The sequence below is a fragment of the Chanodichthys erythropterus genome, chromosome 22 (genome assembly GCF_024489055.1).
Source record: "Chanodichthys erythropterus isolate Z2021 chromosome 22, ASM2448905v1, whole genome shotgun sequence".
NCBI classification, from domain to species: Eukaryota; Metazoa; Chordata; class Actinopteri; order Cypriniformes; family Xenocyprididae; genus Chanodichthys; species Chanodichthys erythropterus.
Window position 1 is genome coordinate 8847128 of NC_090242.1, and position 20877 is coordinate 8868004.

At 36.8% G+C, this 20877-nt stretch overlaps 1 protein-coding gene across 2 annotated transcripts in view; it reads right to left on the reverse strand.

The window, feature by feature from the left end:
- LOC137012427 (gamma-aminobutyric acid receptor subunit beta-2) overlaps nt 1–20608 on the reverse strand; it is a 99734-nt gene extending 79126 nt beyond the window's left edge. Inside the window, exons 1-3 of one of the 2 annotated variants that reach the window (XM_067375626.1) lie at nt 20526–20608; nt 20284–20375; nt 19732–19799 (exon numbers count right to left, since the gene is read on the reverse strand). In XM_067375626.1, the coding sequence (XP_067231727.1) occupies nt 19732–19799; nt 20284–20375; nt 20526–20608 (243 nt within the window). The remainder of the gene's footprint in view (nt 1–19731; nt 19800–20283; nt 20376–20525) is intronic. The other variant, XM_067375627.1, reaches the window with a different exon arrangement.
- Nucleotides 20609–20877: the final 269 nt, after the last annotated feature.

Here is a 20877-nt window from a genome sequence, read left to right on the forward strand (position 1 = left end):
TGATACAAGACAGCTGCTCAACCATCTGTGGTCATTATTATCTGATTCTCCTTTTCATGATATTATGAATACATTTTGAATAAGAGACAGATCTGGGCTGTGTTTCTCAAAGCATTGTGAGCTATGTTAATCAGAGAGACCGTTGATGACAGTGGTTCTAAGATCAACTTAGACTGACGATGCTTTTGGGAAACGCAGCCCTGGCCAGTCAAGCACATCTACTCTATGGTGTAAAGTATCTACAAACTCAATGTCTGTTTTCCCAAAAACAAGCTGAAATGTGGACTCATCTGACCACAGCACACATCTCCACTGTCTTTTGGACCATCTGAGATCAGCTTGGGCCAAGAGAACTTGACGGATCTGTGCATAGATTTGATGTATAGCTTTCTCCTTGAGTAGATTCAAGTTGCATTTCTTGATGCAGCGAGCAAACTGTGTTAAGTGACAACAAATTTCCAAAGCACTCCCAAGCCCATGCGGCTATATTTAAAACAGCGGCATGATGTTTTCTCATGCAGTGCCATCCGGGGGCTCGAAGGTGACGCACATTCAACAGAGGTCTCCTGCCTCGCCTTACACAGCCTGAGATATCTCTGGATTCCACAATATCATGTATGATAGATGGTGAAAGACTTAAATTCTTTGCAATCTTGCATTGAGAAATGTGATTTTTGAATTGTTTGATAATTTCCTAATCTAAATATAAATGGGATAGTTCACCCAAAAATAAAAATTCTGTCATCATTTACTCACCCTCAAGTTGTTCCAAACCTTTTTGAATTTCTTCTTATGTGTTCTGCTGTATACAAAGGAAGATATTTGAAAGAATGTCAGTAACCTAACAGATCTCGCCTCCCATTGACTACCATAGTATTTATTTGGTAGTAAATGGGAGGTGAGATCTGTTCAGATACTGACATTCTTTCAAATATCTCCCTTTGTGTACAGCAGAACTTAGAAATTAATAAAGGTTTGGAACTACTTGAGGCTGAGTAAATGATGACAGAATTTTTATTTTTTATTTTTGGGTGATCTATCCCTTTAACCCTCTGGAATCTGAGGCTGATTTTGGGCTTGGAGAAGTTTTGACATGCCCTGACATTTGTGCTTTTTTCAGTTGTTCATAAACATATAAATGACAAAAGTGTCATTACACTGTATTCAGCACAAACTAGGCTACAATAATATGTGAGGAACATGTATGTACATGTTTGTATTTTTGAAGGAATAATGTTTATGCGTGGTTATTGAAAAAACAAAAAACTTAAGTCACTGAAATAAAGCCAAAAAAAGTATATTAAATCTGTGTTCACAAGACTTCTGGGTATTGGAGGTTGTAGACTAGAGTTTTTGCTTCAGAATTATGTAAAAATTATGCTGCTTACTCCTTCATATAAAACAATAGAGAGATTTAAATTTTGTAAGACACTTTTTGTCAAGAAACACAGTATGCATGGAGGCATGAATCACCACTGAATAATGGGCCATTTACACCTGAGAATACAGAAGAATCACATAATAATGACCTGAAATGACTTGCATATTAATGAGGCCTTTCAGCCAGGTAGGCTGTGAAAAAAAAAAAAAAAACCCTCTGTAATAATGTCTCAGCTCATCATAAACAGCAATACTGTGAAATATTATTACAATTTAAAATAATGGTATTCTATTATATTCTTTAAAATAACATGTATTTCTGTGATGCAAAGTGTCTGAACAATTATGTTACCTCTATGGCATTTTATATAGGCTTTTAGTTTAAAGGCATGCACATTTGGAGAAATACTGATGGATTCTTATATATTTATGTCAATTTTCTATACTGAGAAGTAATATTTATTGTTATCACTATGAGTGCTGGATACTCTGTACATCTTTAGTCCACAAATTATTCTAAAGAAGAAGAGGACATTTCAGGAATGGTGTTTTCCATTCATACTTGCAGCAGGAGGGCGCTCTCTGTACACCTTTAGGTCACAAATTCATATAAAGAAGAAAAGGAACTAGGAACTAACGGCATGTCTTCTAGAGATCGCTAACCACGGCTTTACCATCCAAATAAACACTTTTCAAGACAATAAATACACGATTGAGACGATGAATGCATGCATTGACTCAGAATTTGCGTCTGAATAGCGCTGGCTCCGTGGGCGTGGCCGCATTAGCGGATAATGAGCTGAATCACAGACCTCTGACATGGCTCTCTTTTCATACAGATTACATAAACACAGAATGTCTGTTTTCGATTTGACTTGCACAATTTAAAACCTGACATTTCAATGTTTTTTTAGACATAAGTGTCATTTTTTTGTGATTAGTATTCATAAGTTACAGTTCATTTTCTGAGAACTATCAGGTTGGACTTCGTTCAGAGGGAGAGGAGAGATCACACATCATGTTAGTTTTCTTTATTTTACAAAAAGCACAACATTGTGTTTTTACTCTGAGTGTACACAAATAAAAGAAGACATTCTATAGTTTCAATTGATATATTGCTTATGTCTCTATGACAAGAAATGACGGAGTAATTTAAGTAATTTTAACTCCTGCAAAACGCGCCGGCGTGTTTTCAGACCTCAGGGAGTTAACAGGTATTATACTCTCTGGCACTATACAATAGGTTTGTGTAAGGCACTGAGTACCTGAAAGTTTTATCCTCATAAATTGATAAAGGAGTTGGAATCAGAAGTTACACAGAACAGAACGAAATGTTAAAATGATAACACTTTAAAATAATGATCCATCATCAATGTTGGGGTAATGCATTACATGTATGTAATCTTAGATTAGATTACTTTTTTCAAGTAATGGGTAATGCATTACTTTTAAATTCACAACAAAATATCTGAGTTACTTTTTCAAAGGAGTAATGCAAGTTACTTTATTTTTTCCATTTATTGACTGACAGCTCTCTTGTGATGATGATTATTGTATTGTATTGTTGTTCTAGACTAAATGTGACCAAACATTTACTCATCTCACAAGACGCAAAAACAGATTCAGCATTCCTCAAAATGAACAAAAACATTAAAATCCAAACTCAGAATATTATGCAAACCTGCAATAATTGAGTATGCTAAATAGCATGTATACTTTTTTACATTTGATACGGGTTTCAGAATTCAGTGTGGCAAAATGACCCGATAGGGCCACCTACAATATTTCCACAAAGTGCCTCTCATGCTACGTTTCATGTACATTTGAACAAAATTCAGTACATGTAACATCCTAATACCTACAAAAAAGTATCTTACAGCCATATTCTAAACCCAACAGGAAGTCTGCCATTTTGAATTTTCACTGCAATTTTTGTGTAGATTTTGCCATTTCTGGGCATCATACTTAAACTCCTCCTAGAGTTTTAATCATATCAACATCATATTTGGTCACTCTAATCTAAATGCCTGTGCTACTGTGTGCAAAATTCATTGAGTTTTCATTGAAGTGTGTGTCTGTGACGGCCTAAAATTTTTTTTTGATGTTTTGCCTTAAAGTGGAAAGTTGCTGTAACTCAAACATCCAATCATCCCCAAACGTCTCATGTCTGATGAGAGTCCTGACCTGAAGACATCTACATACCAATGTTCAGTTATAGCCATAGCGCCACCTACTGGCAACAGGATGTGACATGCTTAACATTGTCATACATCATATTAAAATATGCCGACAAGTGTTAATCATGCTAAAAACATGTTAAACCATGCTAACCACATTTAGTTAAGTATTAAAGCATGTTATTTATGCTATGAAACAGGGAGTTGTTTAACTCAAAAATACAATGTCCAATACAATCTGCCACAAACTTCACGTTTGATAAAGGTCCTGATCTAAATACATCGACATGCCAATATTATAGTTATAGTTATAGTGCCACCATTAAATCATTTCAAATAACAAACAGGCATTAACATATTATCATTGTTAAACACATTAATAAAACTAAGCAGCATATGTAAACAACATAATAATAACATTAAAAAAATGTTAGCAGGAACTGAGTCACATATAAATAACTGGGATATATCCTCTTATATTTACCCTTTTAAATGCATATTGCCCACCATTCACTGTTTTCCTAACACTGTCTATACCGCTCCATGCCACAACAGCTACAAGCGGATTACACCAGATGCAACAAAGTGACCATTGTCCATCCATGTATCCTTCGTATCAGAAGTAGTGTGAGCACTTGAAGTATGTCAGAAATAAAACAGGGCATCAGTTTACCGTGAGGAATTTGTCATGTCGCGCCATATCCAGTGTAGACAGCATCAATGATTATAATGAGTACTATTTGCTTTTGTTACCTCACATTGTGCCGCTCACATCTTATGTAGACATGATGTAAGGCCACTAGGTGGAGGTGACCTGTTCACCACTGCTTCAATTAGTAATGTATTTTATTGCCATGTCCAGAGTAAAAACGACAATTGCTCATGTCTTCCTGCATAATTATCTAATGACAGACCATTATTCTAAATGTTACCAAATGATTTAGTTTTTTAGTTGTTTTATTGAACATTTTAATGTCCATGCAAACGTAAGTAAATGTACAGAAGGTCAGGGCTAAGCCCAGACTTCTGTGGATGCATGCCATCCTTTGATTAAATATGATATACTCCATTAACAATGTGGAAATGTCACCTCTATGAGGTATAATTTTTATAAAATAAGTCTTGTAACATTATTTGGTACTACAACTAAAAATGTCTCACTAACCTTAGTCTCAGCCTTAGACATGCATGTCAGAAGCTACTTCAAAACACAAGCTATAAAACAAGTATTTCCAAGTAAGTTTTGTCATTTCCTTTAGAAGCCATCTAAGATGTTTTAATTCCTCCATAGTGCTTGCAAAAAAATTCTCAGTAGAATTCAAATGGGTTGCATGAGATTTGTGTACTGTACCATGCTATTGAGTTGCAATGCATGGTTTGTTGCACAGATAATTGCTCAGTTTTTTTTTTTTTTTTGTTTTTTTTGTTTTTTTTTTTAGTTGGAGAGAGTGTGTGATTAGAAAGTGATTATCATTTAGTACCAAAGTACCAAACAAAAGATGAAAGCACAAACATCTTACAGGGCTTTTTTTTTTTTTTTTCTTCAATGCAGAAAAAACCTTGCACATAGATGATGTAATACTGGACTCCTTAATAAAAGAGTGATCCAATGATCAAAAACAAACACTGATGTTGTCAAGTAACCCACATCTGTTTGTCATTCTGGACTTTATACAGTATGCTAAGACATTGTGCCATCACTGCATGCAATTCATCAGACAGGTGGGAGATTATTTACATAGCATAACAAGCAGCACACCACAATATGCTGTCAATCCCAGCAGTTGCCCTCATGACAAACAAACAAGCCTGAGTCTAAGATCTGCTGAAGGCTGCACATTGTACTCATCTTTCACTGTCAGCAAAATGCAGACACCTCACTGCCAAACGACATGCCATTTCTAGGGCTTATTTGTGGACCCCTCTGCCTGGAAGGTGGAAGAGCTTAGAGCTAATTGACTGACAAGCAGTGGCTCATTTGAATCATTTGGTAATAATGCCTCATAAACTCTTGTTAGGGTGTTAGTGTTTTGTCATCAAGTGACTGTGGCATCTGTCTCCAGTTCGTACCACATGCACATCAGAATGTTGAAGTGCTTATTTTGAATGCACAATCCCAGCAAGACCCTCCACTTTGTGTCTATATAACACCATTACAAAAGCAAGACCAAACATTACATGTCTCGAATGGAGCCATCTAACATGTCCTGAATACAATCTGGATCCTAGATCTAGGCAGAATGACAGTATATATGATGTGACAGAAAAAAATGTGTCAGATGATAGTCTCGCAAAGGCATTTAAAAAATTCAACACCAAGAAAAATACACTGTGCATACTATGTTGCAGAAAACATTCTTCCAGTGTATAGAGCTTTGTTGATTATAATGGAGGCAATTTAGTTTAGACACATTGTGATGTGCTGCTCATGTCTGTAAATGTAAGCTGTTTATTGTAGCCAAACATTGTAGCTGTCACTGTGTGTAGGCAAGGAGAGATGAGGTGTGGATCCAATGACAGCAGTAAAACTTTTATTTATAAAAAACTAAAGAACTCAGGAACAAGTATTTACAAAAACAAAGACTAGACTGTAAGTCTTTGAACCGATTTCTTAGCTAGTTTCATGTTTCAAGATGGCGGCGTGCACAGATGGCAGCAGCTTCAAGCTTTCTGTGCCCTTTATGTGTGTTTTTGTTTATATGTTCATTAATTTTAAGTTTAGTTATGCAAATCCTATGTACAGTCGCCAAGATCGTCTGATCATAGGATTACAGCTTAAAGGATTAGTTCACTTCAAATTAGCCCAAGCTTTACTCATCCTCAAGCCATCTTAGGTGTATATGACCTTCTTCTTTCTGATGAACACAATCGGAGAAATATTAATAAATATCCTAAAGCATCCAAGCTTTATAATTGCAGTGAATGGGATCCATGAGTATGAGCTGAAGAAAGTGTCTCCATCCACATCCATCCATCATAAATGTACTCCACATGGCTCCAGGGGGTTAATAAAGGCCTTCTGAAGCGAAGCGATGCATTTGTTCAAGAAAAATATCCATATTTAACAAGTTATGAAGTAAAATATCTAGCTTCCGCCAGACCGCCTTCCATATTCAACATGCAAGTGTAAAAATCTTGCAGTTCAAAAAGCTTACGCTACATCCTATGCCTTCCCTATTCAACTACGCCAATTTACACTTTCTTCGTAACTTGAACATGTTTATGATGGATGGAGACACTTTCTTCAGTTCATACTCATGACCCCTGGTCACTGCCATTATAAAGCTCGGATGTTCAGGATATTTATCAATATATCTCCGATTGCGTTCATCAGAAATAATATATTCATATACACCTAGGATGGCAAAGCTTGGTGTAATTTTCATTTGAATGTGAAATAATCCTTTAAACAGACCACAAGTGAGTCTACACACTCACACAATATATCGGAGGAGATAGCCAGGACACTGGGTTCTCCATGAATTGTTGTTGGCTCAATCAGACATCGGATGCAAAGGAGAAAGAGAAAACAAAAGTGTGAATGCAAGTCCGGCTTGCAAGATTAAGGAGACAACCGCAAAAAAAATTACTTTATGTCCTTTGGAATGGTCAAGGCATATTATGTTTTAATGTTGTTAATAAATGCGTAAAAGACGATGTGTTGCATTTGAAGTAATCTCTGTCGGTATACAATAGTGAGGTACAGGGTAAGATTTAAGTTGTTAATCGCTGAAAATCGTATCTTTATCTACTCTGTCAGGGATATCTTATTCAAACTTTTATTATTACTATGATGTAGTATTATTATTACAAATTAATATTACAATTTTAGTATTAATTTTATGATATTATTACTTTATGGATATTTTAATGGTGCATTTGTGGTGTTTTATGGTTTGTTTGTTTGTTTGTTTGTTTGTTTGTTTGTTTGAGTCACAGCATATTTAAACAAGCAAATTAGGCAACGTCCCTTGGAATGGTAGATTATGTGTTGATGTTATTCATTAAATACAAGATATATGTTTTGATGTGCAACATCACATTTGTGTGACAGGCATCATCAGTGTCCCAGTGTTTAATGGAGCAAAGCCTTTGCTAGTGCACTCCATGTTCACAATATATTCATTCATGTCATAAGATTGAAGGGAGTGGAAACACACAGCCATGTGGTTTTGAAGTCTAAACCACATTAATCAATTTGTTAGACACTTTATATTATTGTATTTGGATCCACATTTTCCTTTCATTCTTTTCCACAATTGTTTAAATATTGTGCTCTTTCTTTCTTTCTTGCTTTCTTGCTTGCTTGCTTTCTTTCAAATTTCTAATCAGGTTAAACTATTGCATTGTAAGAGTTGTCACAACTCAATGCAATTATTTAACCTGATTAGAAATTTAAAGAAAGAAATAGCACAACATTTAAACAACTGTGGCAAAATAATAAATAATTCCAAATTGTATGAATGAATCTTGACACATTATAAGCCAAATCCAATGGTATGCTTCCCTTGCATCTTGGTTCTTTAATATAAAATCAAAAGAATTCTCTTTTCTTTATGTCACTCTGTAAAAGGAAGTCAAAGTTTTTGAAAGTATGACAGTTGTTTCAATGATTCCTGCAAATGATGTGGGGGGGGGAAAGTCACTCATTTTAAATCTTTAATTAAAAACCCTGGACATGGTTTGGAAGGCGGCTTAATTTCACAGCTGAAAATCCATGAGTGCTTTCAGATGCTGCTGATCAAAGAGCTCTCAAGACTGGGACTGGGTGGGGGGGTGATGAAGAGAGAGAGGAAGGCAAAGGCAGAGGAAGTGATGAGCGAAACAGCGGGGTGTGGTAAACATGCAGAGGAAGACAGGAAAGCAATCGAAAGAGAGTTCAGGACAAAAATTATTTGTGAGGAAACCAGATGATAGGCCAGTAGTGAAGACAGAAAATCTCCAATGCAACTTTCACACAGCAGCAGAATATGGTTGTCACTTTCCACTAAATATGGTTGTTCATAGCATACATAGTTTTTTTTTTTTTTTTCCCTTCTTTTTTCCCCAAGAGCTACATCTATAACCAAAGTAACATTTCAAGACTCACGAATGCAACCACAGTGGAAAACTAGTTAACTATCTGGGATTAGGGACTATTCAACATTTTGGCTTGCCCCTGTGATAGAAAAAGGTTTTATGAGACACCAGTGAAAAGCACAGAAGCAATATTTTTTTTAGCAGATCTGTCTGTATAAGAGCATTCCTTTTGTGTTCCAGTAGAGGAGCATATTTGATTTTGGACAATGTCCCATACGTCTCTAGTCTGCTGTCTCAGCAAACAGAGTGTCTCGAATCCCCTGACTTCTGTTCTCTGAGAACGGCTGTCTAAATTCAAACATTTGGCTAAAACATCATGTGGAGAGGGAAAACATACACTGCCCACACTGATGCGTAATTATTCACATTAGTGGCAAATTTATAATACAAAAGTTTGCAACATATTATGTATATTTTAAAATGTTTTCTAAAAGTGTCATACATTCTGTTAAATGTTTAAAATGTTAGTTAACCTGAAAATGCTGTCATTAATGCTTTAAGTCAAAGAAAAGTAAACTCTACAACTTATTCCAGCATAATTTAAGTCTTCTGAAGCCACAGTACTACATATTTGACATTCACTGATTATCTTACCCTTAGCCACAGCTCTCAGATCTCATCTGTGCTTCTGATTATTCAGACTAGTATGTTCTGTTCAGTTACAAGCCAACATTGTCAAAATTGGCACAACACCTCTTCAAATGAGAAATGAGAGCTATGACGGAAGGGGAGATTTTTATAACGGATGGAATAAAGGATTACATTTTCTGTCTGTTTCTCACACAAAGCTCTTGTATGGTTTCAGAGACTTGACAAATGTAATATAGACAATGGTTAAGTCAAGTCAAGTCACCTTTATTTATACAGCGCTTTTTACAATGCAGATTGTGTCAAAGCAGCTTTACATTGATAATTTTGGCTGCACAGCAGCTCTTAAAGAATAGTGTCAGTGCAGGCAGATCAAAGCACTGTTGAATATCAAATGTCAAGTCAAATGTCAAGTGTCCCCAACTAAGCAAGCCAAAGGTGACAGCGGCAAGGAACCCAAACTCCAACAGGTGACATCAGGTGGCAAATAGGTGTTAAAATGGAGAAGGGGGCCAGTGCTCCTCTGGCGAACAGTGCTACGACTCAGGATGTTATCATAAGTCTGATAGGATCGCAACACTCAAAGTTTATTCTTATTTACTGTGAAGAAACTTTAAATTCATAAGGGGTCAGTGAGGAGTGAACAACAACAAAAAAAAAATTATTATTTTTTTTTTCAGAAATATATTCTGATGATTCTAGATTTCGGGACCTTACTATGTATGTCTCACGGTCGGTTGCAGTAAAGATGAGATGGGCAGGATCTAATTGTTGGCTGAAACAATTTAAACTCAGAAACAAAACATTCTGGGAATGTTTCGAAACAAAGGAAGCGATTATCAGATGGTTCCAATCAGTGGCCAATTGTTTGGAGTTAGATAAATATAAAATCTGCTATAACATTCTTGATATTTAGTGATTTAGCCTCAGAAACAGGATTTGTTCATTCGACAAATGTACTAGAATGTTGGGAAACAATTGTTATTAAATAGATAGATAATGTCTAGGTTACATATGTAACCCCAGTTCCCTAAGAAGGGGAACCAGACACTGCATCATGGAGTTAATACTCATTTAATACTCACAGGTGCTTCACTTGTGACATCAATGTCTGTCGTCAGTAAATTAAATTGGCATGTTTGGTATACATGCTTCAGACACCGGTCACGCTTTGATGGTGTTTCCCATAGCATCAACTCCATGTGGCAGCATCAAAGTTCCACTTCGAAAGGGAAAAAACCTTTTCAGTATATTACCTTGATTGTAGATTGAACTCATTAAACTATGTGTAGCTTATAGCTTTGTAAAGGAGATCTACTGGTGTATTTGTCTTATAATTCAGACAAACATGGAGATTCTCAATACAATGATTTTCTAACAAATCAACTGAAGATGTAACAATTTTTAATCTCTCTGACACTTGTTTCTATCAATTTTGTTTCCAAGCAACAATAAATCTCATAAGTACAAGAAGTCTGATCTGGTCTCAGTCATATACTCATGTACCAGCTGACATTTCACTGCTAGAACTGTGAAGTAATGCAATGACAGCTCACATGTTATGAGTAGTCAAATGAAACTTCCACATCTTATGTAACTGCTCCAGTCTTCAAGCTAATTAAATTCCCACACACTTGTTATATTCTCTGCAGGATTTGCAGAAAACTCCCAAAAAAAATAGAAAAATATGTATATTTTTTTATACGTCATATGATAAATGAAGGTGGCTGTGTGTTTCTCTCCCTTTACTCCTGTCTGTTTTGCCTCAGTCTCTTTTCTTAGGATTTATTAATGAGATGATGAGCTGGAGTGACTGACGCTGAGAACTGGTCGATTGTTGATCCTATCCTCCTTAAAAGGGTGCTGATGCAGACCAGAAGAGAGAGTCGTGTGCGGGTGTTTGGTGTTTGTTGGTCCAAAATGTTATTGTTACTTGAGAATGTGGAAAATGCAATCGCCGATGTAGGTAAACATCATAACTTGTTTGTAAAAGACTACAGCGGAAGCTGTAGGAGGCAGAGGCTGCTTTTCTTTCTTGTGCATTTCTCTCATGTTTTTTGTTAGTGAAGGAGTGAGGGAAGTTTACTGAAAATTTTATTTTCTTTTTGGTTAGGATGTGTAGTTATTTTTCAGCTTTAGTTAAGATGTCTTTTGTTTGTTATGTTCAGCCTTAACCCACCTTCACAGTTTTTGCTTTCTGTTAGTTTATTCCATTGTTTCTGTTTTTTTTTTTTTCTCATTCTTTTTTTTTTTAATCTTTTATTTATTTCTCCATCTTACTGAAACAAATTGTGATTTTGGATTAATAATCAAAATATAAGATGCACTGTTTTGCGTTTGTCGCCTTTATGTTATGTCCCAACCCCTAGATAGGACATAAAAAAATATGCCATTTTCTTTGTCTTATGGAGAGGCTAGAAAGAAGAGTCTGGAAAGAAGGTCAGTGTTGCTCTGTCACTTGTTTACACTGGAACATGAAGTCTGGCAGCCCGCAAAATGAGCTCCCTGTCCATGTACCTGTGATGTAAATTTAAAAGTAATGCATTACATTACTAGTTAACTGAAAAAGTAATCTGATTATGTAACTCATGTTACTTGTAATGCATTACCCACATCTTTGGTCATGCGACTGCCATAACGTGATTTCATACGTGCTTCAGACACCGGTGCACGCTGAAGGTGTTCTCATAACATCAGCAACTGACGCAATGTTGAGTTCCTCGAAAGGGACTATTTTATCTAGGGATGCACCGATACCATTTTTTAAGGACTGAGTACGAGTACCGATACATTTTTCTAGTACTCGCCAATACCGATATTGATGCCTATACATTTATTAATTTTTCTCTCGCATGACATTTTATTTATTTATTTTTTTTTGGTGTTGTTGCATTTTTCCAAGCACAACACAGTGAGACTAATGAATGTAGGACAGCTTCTTCATTATTACGCTAATGAAAAAAGTAATAATTTTTATGTGGTTGTCACAAACTGTTTTGTTCTTAAAGAACAAAAATTTCACAGTGTCCAATAACCTTCAATAACCTTCCAATAACCTTCATAATTACCAATATATGTAATTGTTGTTATATAAAAATACATTTGCAAACAATACAACAAATACTATAGAGATAAAAATTAAATACAATTATTTTTTCAGATACAGTAGGTTTATACATTTGTTGTTAGAGATTCATGTATACATTTATTTTACATATGTTGTCGTTTTATTAACATTAATGACAAATATAGGCTACGGTCCCTATATGACCGAATTCATGGATACTGACATTATCCTGTTTACACCCAAATGTTTACGTCCACTTAAGCCAAAAGCCGACTGTATTTATGTGAGATACTATCCTGCCTTCACCAATCGATAACAAATTGTGGTTGAAACCATGCAGTTTGAATGTGTGTGTTGTCATCATTCATTTTGAAGTATTTCGACACCTCTGAGGCTGACATTGTTTCTGCTGCTGCTGGTGGTGTCTCTGTGCATGGAAAATTCTGTCAGTTACGTTATGTGAGGTATCGGTCTTTGGTATCGGGGGTATTTTTTAGAGATGCTCCGATCAGCATTTTTGGGGCCGATCACCGATTACCGATCACCAAGATCATGATCTGCCGATTGCCGATCACTGCCGATCACAGAATGGCAGGGGAATGGGAATCTTTTATCTACAATCTAGCAGAGTTTGCACCATTTGTAGAAAAGAAACTAACTCTAAATTAACTGTATTGAGAAAAAAAAATTAATTTTGGATCTGATATAGTTGAGGAACCAACTATATCAGATCCAAAAAATTAAATAATGTAAGCTACTGTATGCCAATGCCATCCTTCCTAAATAACAAAGCAGAGAAACAAGGAGGCCAAGCAGATAGTTACCAACCAAATGAATTCCATAATTCTGAACGTGATATCTTCGTACTATCCTTGCTGTATGGTTCACGTCGTTTAAATGCATCACTCAAGCCTCGTTTACACTGCACGCGTGTGCGGTGCAGCTACCGGAGCTGATACGCGGACACTCTAGTCAATGCTCGTGTTTACACCAGCCGCGCCGCTTTGCTAAAGATAGGCGCTTCGCCTATTTTTGACGGACGCCGCGTCCAAGATGCGCAGCTCAAATACAAAATAAAGACGTAAAGTTAGCCGTTTGCAATGTATGTCGTGATTAAATCCCTCGAGGTGGCAGCAAGCAACGACATTTTAACACCACTAACATGATTAGGCACCTTAGAAGACGCCATACAACTGAATATGCCGAGTATGAGAAATTAAACCAGCCGAAGCCAACAACATCCCCATCCCTCAACCAGCCGACTGTGTGTGAAGCCTCGTTTACACTGCACTACATTGCAAACGGCTAACTTTACGTCTTTATCGGACACTTTGAAAAACTTCCAAAACGGAGAACTCACGTTGCCACTGACAAGCTCCGCTCTGCTGTTGTGTACCTGTGCGTCGTGCATGCACGTGTGAAAAAGTCGCGCGAGTAATTTACGTCACGTGATCAGCTTTTTTGATCGGCGCTTTTGGGGTTCGCCGATCAAGCTATTTTTAGCCAATATCGGCCGATCATGATCGGTGGCCGATCAGTCGGAGCATCACTAGTATTTTTACGAGTACGAGTACAAGTACATGAGCTTGGTATCGGGCCGATACTGATACTAGTATCGGTACTAGTATCGGTATCTAGTATCGGTATTGGTGCATCCCTAATTTTATCATTTAAAGAAATAGTGTCTCTTTAAAGACCACTGTTATGCTCTAAAAATGTAAACTCATTGAGCACAATACAATCAAGCTTAAATTACCTACTTTACATGAATTCATCCTACATGTAGCTGTCTTTTCCTATTTGAACCTGGTGCTTATGAAGATGGATCTTTTTTTTTTTCTTTTTTTCATTCAGCTACAAGACCATCACAAGGATAATGCCATAACAGATTCACAAGCTCAAAGTATATGCAATGCTATAGTAATCTACTACATGGACATATTTGATCTTGAGAGTAGAGTGTAATAAGATACCAAACTGTATAACTGGTATAAAAGTATTCAAGTTTCTCAGGTTCTTCTCTGGAATTGAATTTCCTCACTCACTACTGTTCTCGATATTTTGTTCTTCAGCAGTCCACGCCAGCCTATTTCTCTCACTCTAACGCCTACTCACCGACACAAACGCCATCAAGCCCTTCACAAAATCCAACCACCATTCTTATTGTTTAAATTAAAAATACATTAGTATACAGAAAGGAGCCCTTATATGACCATATTAAGCTACTGTATAATACAGGGAAGCAAAAACCACAAAACACAGTTCACAATATCCACAGTGTCTACTTGGCTCTAGATAGCTTTTGTGCTGTTTAAAGCCTATTATTTCAGAAAACAATACTCCATTTAGGTGATTTGAACAGAAGCGTTTATCTTCTAAACTGATGCTGAACTTGCATTAACCTATGATACAAAGCTGTCTACTCATCAATAAATGTCTAGAGTACAATTCCAAAACGTGTCTGAGAGGCCAAGACTGGTACCTGAAACCTACAAGCAATGCCAGCAAACCTCTTTGGGTATATTATATAAAGTGTTCACTCAAATAATATAACACACATTTTCATCACGCATTACATTTCTAAGTAGATGCTATATGAGACCTGAAATGGATCATAGATTTTCTTAAGTACAGGCATTCAATCTAACATCAGGTGTATCAAATGCTATAAGTGGCATATGTGGAATAATCATAATGTATGCACTCTGCCATCAGTAGTGTACGTAACTTTGTCTGTATGGTACTTGTCATGTTTTATGTGTTCTCTGCTCTGTTTATGTCATTTATGTGCCTATCAGTTTTAGCTGTGTCTGCACATGGACTTTCTTTTCAGAAATGTCCACAGACAAAAATGTTGCAGTGTCAAAAAAAAACTGTTCATGTTCCATGTTGGAAAATGTAAAACATGTTATCTTACAATCCCTATTAAACACAGATCAGGTCAAAAGAGGATCTGTCATTCATATATAGCAACTAAATATTCATGACATCAATAATGGCAAAAGCACTAGTGAAATATGAATTATTTTAATGCTGTCTAATGTACTGATACATTTTTAGCTAGACTGAGAATATAAAATTGCTGAAAAGAAAAGAATTTCAGTTTAGCATTAAAGGCAAAAACACAAGGCAGCATAAAGGGCGTCAAAAAATGAACTTTAAAAATGGTACACCTCTGGGTTTGTTGGTAGTCATTAGTGTTCTGCCTTTTTTCCACAATAATTAGCGATGTTGTAACTTGAGTGGGTTGGGTTGGGTAGCACCAACCAGCTGCAGCTGTCAAACATATTAAAACTTGCTTAAGTAGATTTTAATTTCCTGTAGGAAACACTCGTGCTTGCAAGGCAGAAAACACAGTATTAAATAAATGTGCTTTAGAAAGAAAAAAAAAAACTTTATTGTGTGCATCTTGAGACAAAACAATGGCACTGACATATTTTAAGATATGTCAGTACAAGTTGCTTTCAGTTAAAACAGCTCAAACATGCATTTTAGTCTGAGACTATATGCTTAAGCCTTGCCTATGAAACTGAGGGTTAAGTTTGAATACTTCTGTGCAATTAAAATGAAAGAAGTTTAATAATCAAGGTTAGAAGTTTACAACAAACTTTAAACTAAAATGCTTCTTTCCAATAGCAAGCCCATTAAAAGCAGCTGGATTCCAACATCTTCACAATGGACATTCTGTTTTTAGAAAACAAACGTGTATATATTAGAAATCTCTAGCAACAACTAAAAGCCAAAATTCAAGTTATTTAGTGCTTGACCTTGAGCCATCAAAGAGAGGGAATTAAGAGAACTGAGAAGTTGAAACTGCTTGAAAAGAGCATTTATTTTCATTACAACACAGTACAATGCAGCTCTATCCTTAAAGTATGTCTAGTTTACAGCTATCTTAATCTAATTTTAAAAATAAATAAATAATAAAAAATAATAAAACATATGGAGTGCCCTCCAGTTTGCATGTTAGAGAGGCAAATATGCTGCTTATCTCATGTGTATAGAAACAGCACAGTCCAGCTGAGTCAACAGCACACACAACCAGTGCATGCTTCAGTTGGAACAGATACGCCACTCATCCTAAAACATCATCCATTTCATGCTCACAAATTATCATGTTTTTCAATCAGAGAAGGCAGAGGTCACCACAATGGCGTGGTGATGGGATATGTGGCATACTATATCATCAATCAAGCACATTATCATCAACATTTCTATACAAATATCTGAACATTTGAAAATCTGAGGATTTATGTGTTCCTTTTTTTAAAAAAAACAGACTAAAAAAAGATTGGGATGGATTCCAACATCCTCCAACGCTCATGCTAAGCTTTCAGCCTCTTAGTTTCCTGAAGATAAAGCTTTAAACCTGTTCTGGGAACCTTTATAGACTGATGGGGTCCATTTGCTCTCTTTTAACTTTTATCAGGAGTAAATTCTGTTTTTTAATCACATAGCTGTAAACAACAGGCATTAGTGAAATAACTATACACTGAATCTGGATAAAAGAATCTGGTGAGAAGCTCATACTGATTCTGATTTTGGTATGTTAGAAAATAAAGCCACTGTTTGAGACATTGTTGAGAGTCTTCTTTTGAAACGGGGGACTATCTCATTGCTATCTAGGTGAAATAATTAAGATTTCATTTGTGATTTTTCTTTCCTATGGGTCAAGGTCATTGTAAGAACAAAGACTGCAGTGAAGGCAGACAGGAAAAGTAATCAATCTGCAACTAAGATCAAAAAGCATCAGGCTTCACTTGAGCCTAGAAGCTGCAAGACCGTTCATTAGCACTCAGTCTCAGTTTCACCCATTGTTTGCATTCATCTGTCCTTTGGTGAATCACGCACACCCAAGGCGCTGTGAGGAGCACAACCTTCCCTACAACCACACCCCTAACTGCCTCCAAGAAAATGGCAGGTTGTTAATGTCATGAAGCTTTTGCAAGTCTATGTCGGCGAGTCATATTGCCTGCGGTCATGTCTGACCTTTGCTCTCCTCTCTGGGCAGACCTACTATACCATCTAACACCTACTGTGGGAGAAGCAGTGGACCTTTGATAATGGAGACATGTGACCATGTACGTGGACAGAATTGAATGAGTCAGAAGCAATACTAGGGCTATAAGTTGAAAGCACAGAGCCATTTTGCTTCGGCACAGCTCCAGCGGGGTAATTTCGAGCAAGCCTCATCTAAGTTCATATATAATTTAATAATGCAATGGAGCTCAGTCCTGAGAGCTCTATGGGAAAAGGGTAACTTTATTTCAGGAAATGTTTGCTCTGCTAACAAAATAACACAGGCAGAAGGGGTACATTTCAAAACTCGACTTCAAACTTCAGAGAGTCGAGAGTTATATTCAATGATTCGCAAGGGAAAAACTGGAGTGGAGAAGATTAGGGTGCTACTTCAAACGGAAGTAAAAATTCGCTGAAGTAGTTGGACATGACATTGCATTCACGTAACTCTACAGCCGTGTCTGAATTCGCTCATGTACACTCGTCACATGCGCCATGACCATACAGTATAGAGAAAACTAGTGAGAAGTTTTGTGACAAGGTATATGCTTGAACGTGTAAACCGTACGGTAATGCTTCTGACACATCAGTTGTCTCATGCGCTTCATGGTGTAATGTCAAGATCAGTTGCAAGAATGAAGAAGGAGGTGCATTACTAATATTGTCCTGTAACACAGATACAGAGAACAAGGAAGAGTGATGCTTATTCTGTTCGGGAATGACATTGAGCCTGTGATATAATAAACATTAGTGTCTTATGATCTAATGTCTTATGTCTTAAAAAAAATCACATTTTAATCTAGTGAACGTTGATGCCAATACAAAATGCACAGACATATAGGGCCTACTATGAAAATGTTTCAGTTTCCATTTATTCAACTGCATAATTTCTGTCATTTCTACTATGTTTCATGGGTTTTATAAGTTGAATCAGTATTTAAATTCAAAGTAGTCGAGTGCAATTATTTCATCACTGCAGGTTGTAAAACCAGTTTGATCAAGGCACCAATTAAAGTTCAATTTTTGTTTACAGTGTATAGGAGAGGCAGAAATTACATAAAAGCAGGCTTCACAGATAAGAAGGGATAGATATAAATAGTCAGAGAACATTAAAAATTCTCTAAAAGAAAAGCAAAATATTGTAATCTCTCATTCTCGGCGGATGTGTGGAATTGAAGCTTTTTTATTCAGCGAGGAAAGCCTGGCCAACTCCTCTTCTCTCATTATGAAGATAGGCTGACACATTGCTTCAAGTGCCAATACCAAATATTCCCCATTGCCACAGGGAGCTGCATGACATGAAGGTTCATGGTGATTTGGACACTCGCTCTAGCTATTTATCCAGTGCAAAAGAATGTTTAATCCAGATGAATGCATGCAAGATCCCAGCCAGGAAAACGTGAAAGGGTTTAGAGCAGTGATCTGTGCTTTTTCGCTTTCTTGGCCTAGTAATGACATCATTTATGCTTGTGGACACACACACACGCACACAAATGCACTCACTCAGACAAACACACAAACTCAGACATGAAATGTAATCATTGATTTTTTTCCTAAAGACATCTTGACAGTACTAATGTATGTGTGCACTGTTGCTTAAAACATTAATAATTATTGTGTGATGGACTTGCAAAGACTATAAGCTGGCACATGAGCGCACATTTACTTCTCAAACCTTGTATTCTCTGTTTGCAGGGTGAAAAAAAAAAAAAAAAAAAAAAAAAAATCAATATGTGTAACTCATGGTGAATATCGCCGGGCTATTTCGAGAACAATAGAAACAAATCCTCAAAATCCTGCTAAGAGTACAAATAACTCAAAATACAATGCAGCCAGGTCCTGCTGTATTGAAAATACACTACCAGTTCTGAGTTATTATGAATTTCACCTCACTCGACCAGACCTCAAACACAAAACTTCATGTCGTGCTTCAGAGCCATCACTAGGGGATGCTCTTGTATCTAAGGGGGGAAAATCCTACCAGATAACCTTAAGGGTAGAAAGAGTATAAAAAACCAAGATGGATAAATTATTGCTTGGCATCCACTTGTTTTGATATTTTTTAAATCCCAGCAAAAACATTCAGTTCATATGCAAAAGGAAACATGTTGCCATAGAAACCACATTAGCTCTTCCTGAATATTATTCATGTCCATGTGTGAGTATAAAAGCTAATACATGCTCTGAGAAGTTTTGTTATGCACAACCTCTGATGAAAACATTCACTGCAAAATGATCATGCAAGTCCCTCATGGATGTAGTGACAAACTGTTCATTGAAATAATTTGATGAAAGCTAATGGATTTATAAACTATACACTTTCAAATGAAACATAACTCACCTGGAACAGAGAGCTGGAGAAAATGGGGTTAAATGAGCTCATATCATTTGTCTCAAGCAGAACAGCATGAAAACACTTACCATATTCACTTCTGATACCATGTCTATGCTGGCTATGTCTATATTCATCCCCACTCCCACCGGAGGACCTATAAACCAAACCAAACCATACCAATGACTACACAGCTAATTGATTTTGTTTTGCACACTGAGATTAATGGACATATCACTCAACATCAGCCTGATAACATCCAGGATGTGGTGAAAAGTTAACCAATATGATCGTTCAGGATGATAAGTTCATAGTTTATCTCCATCATCATGATCATCACTGTTTACTGACATTGCTGTTACTTATTAACTGGCACAAATCAGAAGAGCCGCATGCAGCTACCATTGGATAAGACGTGCATTTGTCCAAATGTGTGTTAGAAATTCGTCAACTTTGCTAATCAAACATCGCGTTAAGCAGTTGAAGCGATTACATTAAAACAAGTGAAGCCAAGTGTCCAGATCATCTCCAAACCTGAAACAATTAGGATGTGTTGGCGCGGCTTATGATTTTACTATATGAAAGTTTGTAGGTGATGTTAAAAGGCTGACACAATAAACCTAATTAAAAACGTGCGTTACCTCCAAAATCTGGCCTCAAGCGAATGTCATATCCTTTCAATAGTCTATCAACAGTTTCTTTTACGATAGACATATTGCTTGGATCATTGACACTGCAAAGAGGGAAAATACACCGTTAGATTCAGATGTATCCTTAGAGATCATTTTAGCTGTGTGAGAGTGTGTGTGTGTGTGTGTGTGTGCGTGTGTGTGTGGAGTACAGACAGCCATATGAAGTGAGGAGAGCTTTGGATCAGACTTACCTTTGCGCGCACACCACGGCCACTATCACGGGAAACGTCCAGACGCGCATAAAGCCCTTTTGTCTTATTCTAAAGATCGCCATACTTTTATGTTTTCTGGTTTCCGTGAAGACAGAAAAAATCCAACTTAGAGTGCGCTGTGCAGTAATTCCACTGTGGTGCGCATGCGTACTCCAGCGCAGCATCCAGGAGCGGTATGGCGCTGATGGTGCTAGAAGAGCACTTCTCGACCAGAGACAGAGAAATATTTAAGGAAAAACTACGATAACACAAATGGGAACTGTAAATTGGACTGTATAAAAACTGCATTGTTTGTGCATCAAGCAAAAAAAGCAGCCCTGCCTTGTCAGAG